The following is a 12,860-nucleotide window of genomic DNA, read 5'->3' as shown; positions in this document are numbered from 1 at the left end:
TTCCACCTGAACTGCTGCTGGGGTCTCCACGCACAACTCTCATCAAGGCCTGATGTATGTCATGACCACTGATTGATCTCTGGCTCTAATGCTTCCCAGGAAAAGGGTCAATGCTCTTTTTGATACTCCATATCCACCCCATTCAATTCCTGTTTGGCTACAATATAATCCCATCTCGGACACTAATCCCCCGTGCAGTGACAGCAGGGTGGAAAATGATAAACAAAATATCTCTTCTGTTTTCAGGGGCAGTTTGGTGCATGGGAAGGGAGGGGGGAAAAAAAAGAGGCCCTGCTGCGGGGAAACATGAGCGTACAGTGGTTTTTCTTAAAGGCACTCCCCACCCTATCCAGGGCAAAGTCATGGCAGTGCTCTCCCCCACTGGAAGTAGCTGGCGTTTGGGCAAACACTTCATTTTCTTTCACTGAGGGCTCAATCTCTTTCCATAATTGGTTAATTAAATTTCCATCAGCAACAAATGTGCATGTCTCCCTCCTGGTGTACAGACTCAAGCTCCCACCAACGTCTGTGTCCAAAATTTTGCTTTTATTCCATATATTCACAGTCCCTCACCTTCCCTCCCTCAGACTAGTTGTGAGGTTCTGGAGTTTACAGGCGCTTAGGAAATGCAGAGGCTTCCGTTCTGAGTTCTTTAACGTGAGACAGCCCTCGCTGAAAGACCCCAGGCTCCTCCTCCCCCTCAGGTTTGGCCCTGGCTGACAGAGAAGCTGGCACTCAGAGGAGTCGGGTGAGGAGACCCGATCTTCTCACTTCTGAGTGAGACAGACACATTGGTGAGGCAGGGAAGGAAGTTCCTGGTGTCACCAACTTTCATACTCTGTCCCTGCACCCATTTTTCAGCTGCTGGGATGTCACAGAGAAGAAAGCTGCATCCCTCCCCATCGCTACAGCTCTAGCATGCTAATACACTGCGCTACAGGCCTCCGTGGTCCCGGTGCTACCACAACCCACCAGGCCATGGTGTGTGCCAGTCCTGCCCCCGGGGCCCCATGTGCTCAGAACTCATCTCTGGCCCGCAGCTCCTTGGGTTGCTGTGTCCCGTCTGAGCCAGGCTTCTGTCTCTGGCTCGTGGGCCTGGCTCCGCCGCTGGGAACGGGAGGCTCTGCGGAGGATCTGCCGCTGCGATCAGCCCCCCGACGCTCTCCATCAGGCCGGTCCTGCTCCACAGCTCTCTGCTCCATCAGCTTCTCCGCCTTTACCCGTTCCTGCATAGACAGATATGACTACTAGAATCTTGGCTCTGCCTGCAGGGGCTGACAAGACACATCTCATCTTTGCCACATCTATCCAAGCCCCTCAGAGCCTGTTCTCCCTTGCAGGACCCATCACAGGCTGGCCCCTCCACCCAGCACCTGGTCAGAGGACGGCCCCCCGCTGCTGCACTAGCCCCTGCCCCACGGGAAAGCCCACAAGCCATTCCTCAGGGTGATCTGTTCTTGCTTGGAGGTACTCATATCCATTTCTTCAGCATGGTCCTTTACCTGCTCAGCATGCTCCTGGGAGTGCGTGTACCACAGAGCAATGGCGCAGCGCCTTCCACGGCTCACTGCCCACACGCCATGGGGGTTCTCCTTGCCAGAGCTGAAGGCTACCAACCTCCCACACTTAGGTTGCACCTTAGCCTGCCAGGAGAGAAGAGACAATGAAGTCAGTAGCCCCCCTGCTCTGGGGTACACAGTCCTACAGAGGTCACACTGCCTCTGGGAACATGGAAGAGCAGACAGCTGCTAGGCAGACAGCTGCTAGGCACCCACTGCCAGTTTATAAGCAAGGCAGACCTTGGGGATAGAGAGAGAATCAAAGGGACAACGCAGGTCACAGACACCCACAGACCGCAAGAGGCTGGAACATCTCAGCTGGGAAGGAGTTAACCTCTCCTCTGTCTGTGGTTTGCCTCAATTTGCCTTTAGCTGCCACTATTTGAATCTGCCACAGCACCAGCACTGGACTGTTTTTTTTGGAGTGGTGGGATCCAATAACCAACTGGTTTCCTTCCACCCAGACTGTCTCACCCTCAGTCCTCTCTCCTTCTTTTGGCCAGTCCCAGACTTACTGTGACAGTCACAGTGTCCATTTCAGTGAAGAAAAGGCCCCCACCTTGGAAGTCATCATTGAGGTAGAGAATGCCACTGTGGATGAAAAGGAAGAGGACATAAAGACAGTGAAGGTCATTCCTCCCAGGTGTCTCCCCACACTTCTTGTCACAGGAGGCTGTGGATACCAGTGGTTCAAAAATCGAGCAGACCAGTTAACAGAATCAATTTGAAGTACAGCAGCACCTAGCTCAGAGGAGACTGTGAGCTGCAAGCCACAGAAGGCGAGGAGAGCGTACCAGGGCGTCAGCTCTACACTCCTGTCCTGGTTTGGTTTGGTTTTAATCCTCTGCAGCATGCATCTGTGGCATTGTTGTGACAATGCCCTGGGCTAGGCAGACTTTGGTTCTGACCTGGTATGACGCCGTTTATGTTTTGAGATTGGAAATAATCCAAAGCCTGGAAAAGGAGGCTGATCAGCAAAGAAGGCCATGTCTTAAGAGTCAGGGAATTTCAGGGTAACACAAGAATGGTCAAAAAGAGGCTCAGTGCATGCAAAAAAGAAAATTAAACCAAGACATTTCTTTACTAATATGTTAGACTAAAAAAGAAGTACTGAAGCAACTGTGTAGTGCATGCGAGACCACAGTCAACCAGGTGAAAGAATGGACCACAAACTACTTGAGTTCCTCTTGGTATTCAATTAAGTTGATAGAAAATGTCAGAGGAGCAAGAGAGGCTCATTAATGGGACTGGGAGAAAGAAACAGAAATCAATACTGTGGCTGCTGAAACAAAACGTTAAGGACAGCAAGAGGATTACCAACCCTGAAACCCAGGAAGTTATAGCTCTTCTGCCACAGGGTTTTAGTAAGACTCTGAAGTGTGGTAACACGACTGGAGAAAAGCAAGGGCAGCTCTCACACGCCCGAAGAGGCAGCAGGGCTGAAGCATAAACAGGCCTGTTAGCCTGACCTCAGGAGTCTGCTGGGCTTTAGACTCCATTTCTGAGGAGAAGGGTAACTGAAGGACAAGAGGTAAATAGAGAACAGTCTTAAAATGTAATGTGGGGTTACTAAAAGCAGATTGGGCTAGCCACACAATCTTTGACAAAACAGTTATTTCCCAAGGAAGGACAACATGCTTGATCTTCAGCAGTTTGGACTCTGGTAAAAGTACTCAAAACAGTTCCACTAAACAAATTACTAAGGAATACAGAGAAGGTGAAAAAGAGCACGGGAACAGCACACAGTGACTAGTGCACCACGGGCACCGAAAGGAGTACTGTTCGCTTGGAGGAGCAGCACTGGGACTCTTGGACGCCTGGGCCCAATCCTGTTCAATAGTTTCATTAATGACCATAGCACAAATACAAAGAAGAAATCCAGGAAGCCCAGAGCACAAGGACCTCTTTCAAAAGGACACTGGAATTGCTCAGCCCTTGTGAGCTGGCTGGTCACTCACAAATCATTCTGCAAGAGGACATGAATACTCCTGGAAATAGGTCAGTGGCACAGATGCCAGGAAGATATTTTAACATACATTTGAGCAGAAGTTAGAGAAGCCCACTACCCAGGGAGGAGCGAGGTGACAGGACAGCTTTCCCACAGAAGGGGCAGAGATCTAACCAGTTACATGACAGAGCCTGGTAACTTTGTAATCTGACTATACCAACTCAGTATCAGAAGGGAAACGGACTCAAGGATACTGGAATTCCCTCCAAGTCCCACACCCTTACCATAGGCTGTTCAGAAAGGATTTCTGCTCAAGGTACAGCTACCACTCAAAGAAAAGGCAAAGAAGATTCCTGGATGCCCAGAGATGGGATGGTAAATAGGAGGAATCAACTGCGGTGAACTGACCTCACTTAGCTACAGCATGCAACAATTGTCAACATCTTTAAAATATATTTCAGGTTCTTTCACAGAAGAGTAACAAAACCTGCCACAGGCTGGAAAAAAACTCTCACATGGAATGGAAAAACCCAACACAAAGCACTGGCAGTGAATCTTGAGACAGATGAACGGAGAGAATAGTCAAAGTACACTGACTGCTCAAACAAAGGAAATCCAAGGAGCCTGGTTGTCTCTCTCCTGCAGTGCATGGAAAACCATGGAAGACAGAACTCGAATAGAAGAAACAAGACTGTCATAAGGGCTGGCAGTGGCCTGTAGTATTGTGGTTGACCCACAAGGCAATGATCTGTTATCATGGTTCTAGTCTGTGCAGCCTCCCAGCTTCATTCTGCTCTCTGTTAACGTTGACTGTGAGAAGGGAGAAAGGGCAGATCATCTCCCCAACCTAGGGAAGGTGTTTCACACCTCATTCTCAAGCCACTGGTGCAGCCTCTGCCTGATGCTACAGTCCTGGCTGGCTTTGAGCCAACAACCCATCACCTCATTTCTATAAGCTGAGCTCATTCTCTGATGGGGCCAGGGAGGCGTTCTGATCTCCACATGATCTAATGCAGGTGCCCTTCTCTTACCTGTAGTCCCTGTACACATAGGCAGGTGGCTCTCTCCAGCACTCTTGCCCCTCAGGATCCAAGAGACAATTATCAGCATGGACAGGGTGACTAAGATCCATGCGGCCTTCCTGCTCCTCTGAAAAGGGAAGTTACAAAAAAGAATACTGGCATTTTCAGTTTCAAGAAAGAATAAAGCAGAGAGAAAGGGGCACAGTGAGAGTAAAAGGGAAGAGACTCTCCTGAGAGCACGTGGCTGGGACTGAGGATACTCTCCAGGAGACAGGGACTAACAGGGTGAAACTGTTACCATCTACAGCCGTCCGGCACACAAGGTGTGTGAATGAGAAATGGAGTTTCTTTCCAGGAGTAAAATAGGACTCTATGATTCTCCGCGACTTCTCACTGGCCTGCAGAAGCAATTTGGCATCTCTCCAGTCCACATCCCCATTCTGGGCCAGCTGCAAGTGAAAAACAGGCCTGTAAGAATACTTACATACAAAGATACTCTTAAGAAATGATACATGTATGCAGTACAGGAGAGAGCTGTGTAAATTCCTCTGGTCACACATGCAAGAACAGAACATGTTTTCTCATGTAAATACAAGGCAGGAGTACAGCAATTCATTCCTTCTACTCAGCACATGAAGCCACATCTGGAATGCAGCATCATTTTGGGTATGCAAGGGACACTAACAAACTGGAGTTGAGTCTTCAGTGAAGAGCCTTAAGATGGCAGGGGTGTTGGAGCACATGACCTAGAAAAAGAGGCTGGAAGAGCTGGGTTTCTCCAGCCTAGAGAAGGCCAAAGGAGGAGGTAACAACAGTCTCCTGTCACCTAAAAGAGGGTTATACAGAGGATGGAGACAGTCTCTCCTCAGAGGGACATGCTGAAAAGACGAGAGGTGACAGGCAAAAGCTGCAGCAGGGGAAATTTTAGCTACATATAAAGAAAAATTTCATTGTCCCAAGAGAGGTAGGTACATCGCTGAAACAGGTGCCCAGAGAGGCTGGGGAATTTCCACCCTTGGGGATATTCCAGACTTGCCTGCGCAATGCCTTGAGGAATCTCATCTGGCTTTGGAATTAGCCATGCTGTGAGCAGGAGGTCAGACTAGACAGCTCCAGAGGCTCCTTCCACCTTTATTCTCCAGTTCTAAGCTAAGCTTGTCTGTAAGACCACTGCTAAGGGACAAGTAGCAATCCCAAAACTCTGTCTCACAGAAGAGAAAGCACTTGTCAGGCCCACCGTGTACAACGTGCCTAAATGTGATCATGGAGGATGAGGGGTGGGGAGACCATACATGTGCTTGCAAGGAAGATAACACCCCCATGACCTCATCCAGCATACACTTCACAGAGAAAAACGTGCGGGTAGCAAACACTCTTTCTGGACCATCAAGAAGGCAGCAGTCTCACAGAACCGCTTACCTGTGCGGCCTTCAAAACAGTTAAGCCTTCAAATCTCTCATGTGGGGTGTGAGGCGACCGTCTTGCCCGGAAGCCATCTCCTGCTTCTCCTGCTGCCTGGAACAGAAGGATACAAATGGCACACATGAGGCTGCCATCCATCCTCCATGGAAACACTGCAACCCTGCCTGCTGAGGAGGAAAGTATGCACACAAGAGCTCCTACAAGACCCAGGTCTCACCTTTGTCAGCCGCAGAAGGTCCCTGCACTCAGACTCCGTCAGCACTCTGTCAAATACGACCCTCTGGGTTCCATTCATCTGGCGGGAATCCATCGTGACAGCAATACTCTCAAAAGGCAAAGGACCTGTCAAGAAGCAAGTACAGATGAATATAAGGAAACTTTGGATGAGAAGCCCTCAGACATCCACCCCCAGCCTGAATAAAGAAGTGGAGAGACACTATACATTCTCTGAGAAGATAGGACAGTCCCCCAGAAGTGCCCACTCCTCGCAGACCTGGGCCACTTGCACCCCTCACATGCTTCAGGGGAACCAGAGCATCAGCTGAGGAAGCTGGCCTACAGCGAGTGCTTCAGGAGCCAGCGGAAACTTTGGGCTTGCTGGGAGAGCAGCAGGGAGCTGGGGAAAGTTGAGTGCACTGTGGATCGCAGCAGCAGAACAGGTCCAGCCTACTGGGGTGAGGCTCTGGAGAAAAGAAGCAGGTAAACACCTCCATCAACTCTCCTTTCAATCACACATCTTATCGCAGGATTATCTCCAGTGAATCGATTTTCTTCAGCCCCAAAGAGAAGCAAAGGATATTAGTTGGTGATTTGGTCTTTGGCCTTTTTACCCCCCTGCCTCTGACCCCTGGATGGTCAGGAATGCCAAGGCACTCAGGCCCTCAGAACGACCTGCTCTCCCATGTGTCACAGCAGAGGACCACCTGGGGTCACTTCAAGCAAAGACTCCAGGAAAGAGCCCTGCAAGAGGCTGCTTGTCCGCACCTAAGAACAGAGGACCAGCAATAACATGGGACACTGCACTGCAGTCTATAGCATTCAGCCACAAACTATTTGGACTTGTCTTTTTCCGGGAAAGACATGCCCAAGCCGAATAGCCTATTTCCAGTTTCTGTTCCCCAGCCCCGTCTCCTTGTCTCCTTCACAAAAACTGTTGTTTGAAGTCGAGCTAGTGGAGTTGAACCAGGTTTGGTGTAGACATGCCTGCCACACTGAACAGGGATCTGCATGTCCACAGGCACGTCACGTATTCAGGCATCACTGCTCTCAGCTTCTCCAGCCACAGTGCTCTTTGAAATCTCATCCCAGACATGTATGCAGTGAGATTTTGCAAGACTACACATGCACCGAAGAAGGAGAAAAGAAACAGTGAGAAGACCTGCTGAGCCATTCGAGTCAGTCTGCATCTAGCATTCAAATGTCTGAGGATGGAAGAAAAGACAGAACTTAGTCTGACTAAGCCTGGCTGACTGAATCCCAGTCCTTCTCCAAGCTCTTTTACTTACCCCTCTTCTCCCACTCTTCCACATCCAGAGTTTGCTGCTTTTGCTTCTCCTGATCCTCTCTCGGAAGCAAAGGAAAAAACAGAGACCAGGCCTGTCAGCGCACAGAGCTATGCCTAACCCTCCTCTGCGGTAGCATTTCACATCCTTCCTGTTCCTGTTTTGACCATTCCTCAGCAGGTATATTGTACCACCCCCTACTTCCAACACTTATATTTCAGTTCCAGACGACTTGGCCAACCTTACCTGTGTTTTCCCTTGAGGTTTTCAGGAATCAGGTCATCTGGAGTCCAAAGATCCTGTAGGAACAAATGCAGATGGTTCAATACACAACAAACTTGTCCCACACTGGTTCATGTCAAACGGCCAGTTCCTTGTCCCACTTCTCCAGTGACTACCAGACCACCGGTTCTGGCCTGCTTCTGACAAGAGCCAGATTGGGCTAATGGATATGGTTACAGCAGCAGTTTCAAACTAACTTCAGTCTTTGAGCAGCAAAAAGGCCTTAAAGATCCACCTCATAAGGACTTGGGGGACCTTCTCATCAGCATCTGATCCCTTCTGGATCAGGTGCTACTGAAGTGAATTCTGGCAACTGTCTTGGTGAAATCAGGGCAGGAAGATTAAGATGATACTGTTACTTACAGGGTCGTTAAACGCTCCTCCTAGATGCTCCACTGCATAATAAATCAACTTCTTCTCCATCAGAGATCTCTGCACATAATGTTCAATATTCTAAGGAAGGAAAGAGCCTGTCAAACTATGCCACAAAAGACAACCCCATCCCTCTCCACGGCAGAAACCTGCCCCAACACACTGCTGTGCACGATGAAAGCCCAGTTCTGTCCTGAAGAGCCTGGTACAGACTGTAAGTAAACTCGGGCTCGTTCCTTCAGTCCTGGGCTTGACATGCATCTACAGTGAAACATGTTTCCTTTTTTGTCTCCTGGACTGTGATCCTGTTGTACGGGACAGAAGAGGGCCAAAAAGTACAGACCTGGGGTTGTAACTACCTGTCTGGCTGTGATAGCTGTGTCTTCTCCCAGTTCTGTGCGATACTCTCTCATTTTCTCCAACATCAGCTCATCCGTGGGATAGAAGAGCAAGTAGGAAGCAGCACATTCAGCAGCCAGTGTCTGGTTCCCAACTTGGGCAGGGACAGAACAGAACAAACAAGTAAGTCTCTCAAAGCTTGATGTTAGCAGCAAATGTGTTTAGCCCAGCAGCACCCAATGCCCCAGCTGGGATCCAGTAGCAGGAGGCCTTACACCAAGCACACATCAATCCCTGCCTAGTTGGGAGTCTACCCAACGATGGGCAGAGAATACAGGGAATGACCCTGGTGAAGAATGGGCTCACTTTAAACACTTATTGGGAACTTGTTCAAAGGAGACAAAGTATGTATGTGTTTGAAAGAAAGATGGTCCCACTTCCCCCACCCGATAGACATGATGAGGGGTCTTTCGGATACAAGTTTTACCAATGGTCTGACAGAGGAGATGAGACAGCTGGGTCAGTATGGGATGGAGCAGAAGCATTCAAGAGAACTGAGGGACATGTGAAAGTGACAGGGTGACAGGACGACCAGTGTCACAACAGGCCATCAGTTCAGTGAGGGCAGGCAGAGCTGGCTCAGAAGGAATACCACTGTTGAGATGCACGCACATGCTCTAGCTAGGAAGTGGGGATCTGGTCTGGAGCCACGTACTGAAAAGGAGGGTATAAAATACACAGCAGATGGATGGAGCAAGGACTTGAAATGGGGCGTGCTGAAGGAAAGAAGTAGCAGCAGCCACCCATCACAGAAGCTGCACAGGGAGACTGAAGTGGATCACAAGGGACCTCTCCCAGGGTGGCCACAGGCTTGAGCAAGAGAAGAGAGATTCTGGGAAGAGTTGGGGAGCAGACAGGGGTAGAGAGAGGTAAGGCACAGGTCAGTGTGTCACTTGTCCCCATGACATGCTGCCCTCCAGGTCCAGAGGCAAAGGGCAAGTTTAGGGATACCACAGCATAACCTGCTGGGTCGTGGCTCTGCTCACCTTGATCATAGGCAAACTGCAGTAAATCAAGATGAGAGGGTATGAAATCTTCTGTGGCAGAAATCCGCCCTGGCTTTGTGGCAATTTCAAGGACGCATTGCTGCCTGCACTTCAAAACCTGAATATAATGGGCTGCAAGAGAGAGGAGCAAGAAAGGCAGGAGCTCACACTTCTTCCAGACAGGAGCACAGGGAAATTGGGCATATCCAGTGTGGGGCACATGGCCTTCCTACCCAGCCCTCTGTGCCTCTCATGCTACCTGCAATGGCCTCGTACAGGCCAGGCTGCATCTCCTCCTCCTCCTCGACCTCATCCTCCCAAGGCCCTTCACACAGGGCACGACACTCTTCCAGTGCTGACAGTGCTTCTGTGAGTGACTCCTCCAGCCTGGCCACAGCCTGCACGTACTCATCTGCGTTGTAGTGCTGCACCCCAGCCTCATATGCTTCCTGCAAAGGACAGACCCAGGTCCCCCATCGGTGTGGGTGACACCAAACGATGCCCTGAGACTCTGAGCTGCTCACAGGGTAGTGCTGACATCTAGGGGCCTGCCTGATCATCCACAGCCCACCACGCAGTGACAGCAAATCTTCTGGACTTAAGCCAAATATTCTTCTCCAAGGCCCTGCAGCCTGCCGTAACCGTCACCAGAAAGTCTCTCTATCACACTTGCAATGGTCTGTCCTCGCCCTGAAGAGAAGGCTTCAGGGAGACCTTCTTGCAGCTTTTAAAATATAAAGGGGGCTTATATGAAAGACTGAGTGAGACTTCTGACCAAGGCCCGTAATGACCAGACAAGGGGCAATGGTTTTAAACTGGAAGAGGGTAGATTTATATCAGTGTTAAGGAAGACATTTGTTGTGTCGAGGGTGGTGAGACACTGGAGCAGGTTGCCCAGAGAAGCAGTGGATGCCCCATCCTTGTAAGTGCTCAAGGCCAGGCTGGACAGGGCTGGGAGCAACCTGGGCTGGTGGGAGGTGTCCCTGTCCATGGCAGGGCATCGGAACTAGGTGATCTTTAAGGTCCCTTCCAGTCGAAATCACTCAATGATTCTATGTATGGGAGCCCTGTCTTGAGCCATGGACCTTATACGGGAAGACATCAGGGTCCCAGACTGGTCGCTAGGATGGGATAAGCGCTGCTGATGCCCAGCTCTGCATCGAACCCTCACCCAGTGTGGTGTGGCCTCCAGGTCCCGGAAATTGTCTGACTTCACCCCTGACATACGACGGTACTTCTCGATGTCCTCCCGCATTTGGAGGTGCTGGGGGTTGGCGACGAAGAAGGTGTGAGCGGCGGACACCGCCTGATCCAGCTTCTTCAGCTGTGGAGAAAAGGCAGCGGCGCCTGTCACACTGCTGTGTGCCCTCTTCCCTTCACACCCCCCAACCTAGATGCTCCCTGGATGCACCCACAGGGCACCTGTTCCCCACGCTGCCCTGAGAGCCCCTGTGTGGGCTGGTGAGCCCCCTGCCCACCACCTCACCCAGCCTCCAGCAGAGCCCCCTGCCTACCCCCTTCTCTCAGCCTCCAAGAGAGCCCCCTGCCCAACCCCCCCTCGGCCCTCCAAGAGAGCCCCCTTCCCACCCCCTCTTCAGCCTCCAGCAGAGCCCCCTGCCCCTCCCATCCCCCAGCCCTCCAGCAGAGCCCCCTGCCCACCCTCCCAGCCGGCAGCCCCCGGCTCGGGCCTCCACAGCCCCTCGGGGCCTGCCCAGCGCCCGGGGCGGCGCCCACCGCGGGATGCCCCCGGCCCCTACCTGGAAGAAGGCGACCTGGAGGTAGTTGTAGGGCTCCCGCTGCTGGAAGTCGCGGCGGATGGCGAGGCTGGCGCGGTGGGCGGAGGGCGCGGCGCCCAGCCGCCGGCCCAGGCAGTGCTGCAGGCAGTCGGCGCGCTGCAGCACCCGCCCGAAGAGCGCGGCCTCCCAGGGCCCGCTGCCCGCCGGCGGCCCGCCGAGGAAGGCCGCCTCCCGGCGGCAGGCAGCGCGGCAGGCGCGGCGGGCCGCCCGCAGCCCCGCGTAGCTGTGCAGGGCGCGCTGCAGCAGCTCGGCCGCCCGCCCCCAGTCCCGGGCGAAGTACGCCCGCACCCCGTCCGCGTACAGCAGGTCGTAGGGGACTAGGCGGCCCGGCGACGTGGCGGCGGCGGCGAGGAGCAGGCCCAGGCCGAGCAGGGACGCCATGGCCGCGGAGGCGGGGGGCGGCAGCCTGGCGAGCCGCGGGCTGAGCCCACCCCGGGGGCCGGGCCGGGGCCGCGGTGGGCGGGAGGCCGGCCGCCCCTGGGCGGGGGCGGGGGCCGGGGCCGGGGCCGGGGCCGAGGCCCCCTCCGGGCCGGCAGGCCCTGCCGCCTTTGCCGGGGGTCGGGGCGGGCCCAGCACTGCCCGACACGGTCCTGCAGGCTGGTGTGTGCCAGGCGGCCCCCGCGCTGCCCCCCGGGTCCCCGGGCCCAGCGCGGTGCCCCCCGGCGGCTGTGGCTGGCCCCTCCGCCGGTGCGGGCACGGCCTGACCGTCCCGTCGCATGGGGAAGCGCTTTGGAGGCGAAGGGCTGCCCGCCGACAGCCGAGCCCTGGCCCCTGGCTGGAACGGCAGCCAGCACCGGGCGGGACAGGGCCCGGCCGCCGCTCGCTACCCTGCACCGCCCTGCCAGGAGGGTTTGGCGGCCAGGAGCCCGCTCCAGACCTCACCCCTCCCGGCTTCGGCGGCGTGGGCGGCTGGGGGCTTCCCCCAGAAGGCTCTGCCACCTTCCCGTCTGTGTGAGAAGTGTGGGCCGCCATGTTCCCATGCAGTGTTCCCACTGGAACCAACAGCTGGCACTGGTGAAAGGAGGTGTTATGGCTTCGGGTCTTTTTGGAGAGAATTTAATTATTTTCAAGCCTTTGCCTCAAAGCAATACCTTTTGCTGAGCAGTATCAGAAAACACAGAGGCCGCTCCTGCGTAGCTGTAGGCAGCCCGAGTGTCCCCTGAAACGGCCAGGGAAAACCTTTCACCCAGACTCCCGTGACAGCTCCTCCACGCGCTTCGTTCCCTTCCTTGGGCTGCTGAGCATCTGCTGCCTTCCAATGCACTGACAAGAAAGGGAAGGAGAGGGAGGAAAGGAGCCTCGCACATTCCGCCTTTCCCTTCCAGAAGCCTGTGAAGAAGCTTCATTAAACACTGGGACAGTCATTTTGTTTCTATGGAAACAAAATTATTACTAATATATTATTTTAAAAACAGACACACGATTGACACTCCAAATATAGAATTTTAATACCATTCTGTGTCTGCCTTGTCTCTTCGGGCAGAGCAGATGCGAGGGTGTGGAGTTCATGAAGGGATGGGACTGGTGAGGGTGCCAGGTGGTGGTGGTGGTGGTTGATGTATTTGTAACCTG

General features: G+C 53.2%; 1 protein-coding gene across 1 annotated transcript; it reads right to left on the bottom strand.

Annotated features, from left to right (window-relative positions):
- Positions 1-525: 525 nt before the first annotated feature.
- On the bottom strand, positions 526-12,398 carry P3H3 (prolyl 3-hydroxylase 3). The gene is made up of 15 exons (XM_055808744.1): positions 11,250-12,398; positions 10,664-10,816; positions 9,752-9,941; positions 9,493-9,624; positions 8,467-8,600; positions 8,099-8,188; positions 7,700-7,752; positions 7,457-7,515; positions 6,169-6,293; positions 5,949-6,044; positions 4,828-4,978; positions 4,539-4,656; positions 2,075-2,150; positions 1,503-1,643; positions 526-1,226 (listed from the first exon to the last, which is right to left on the bottom strand). The coding sequence occupies exons 1-15, from the start codon at positions 12,258-12,260 to the stop codon at positions 1,017-1,019; spliced, it is 2,739 nt and encodes a 912-aa protein (XP_055664719.1). The 5' UTR covers positions 12,261-12,398; the 3' UTR covers positions 526-1,016.
- Between the last annotated feature and the right edge of the window lie 462 nt (positions 12,399-12,860).

The sequence above is a fragment of the Falco peregrinus genome, chromosome 6, assembly GCF_023634155.1.
Source record: "Falco peregrinus isolate bFalPer1 chromosome 6, bFalPer1.pri, whole genome shotgun sequence".
Taxonomy (NCBI): domain Eukaryota; kingdom Metazoa; phylum Chordata; class Aves; order Falconiformes; family Falconidae; genus Falco; species Falco peregrinus.
This window is presented reverse-complemented; position numbering and strand designations above follow the sequence as displayed.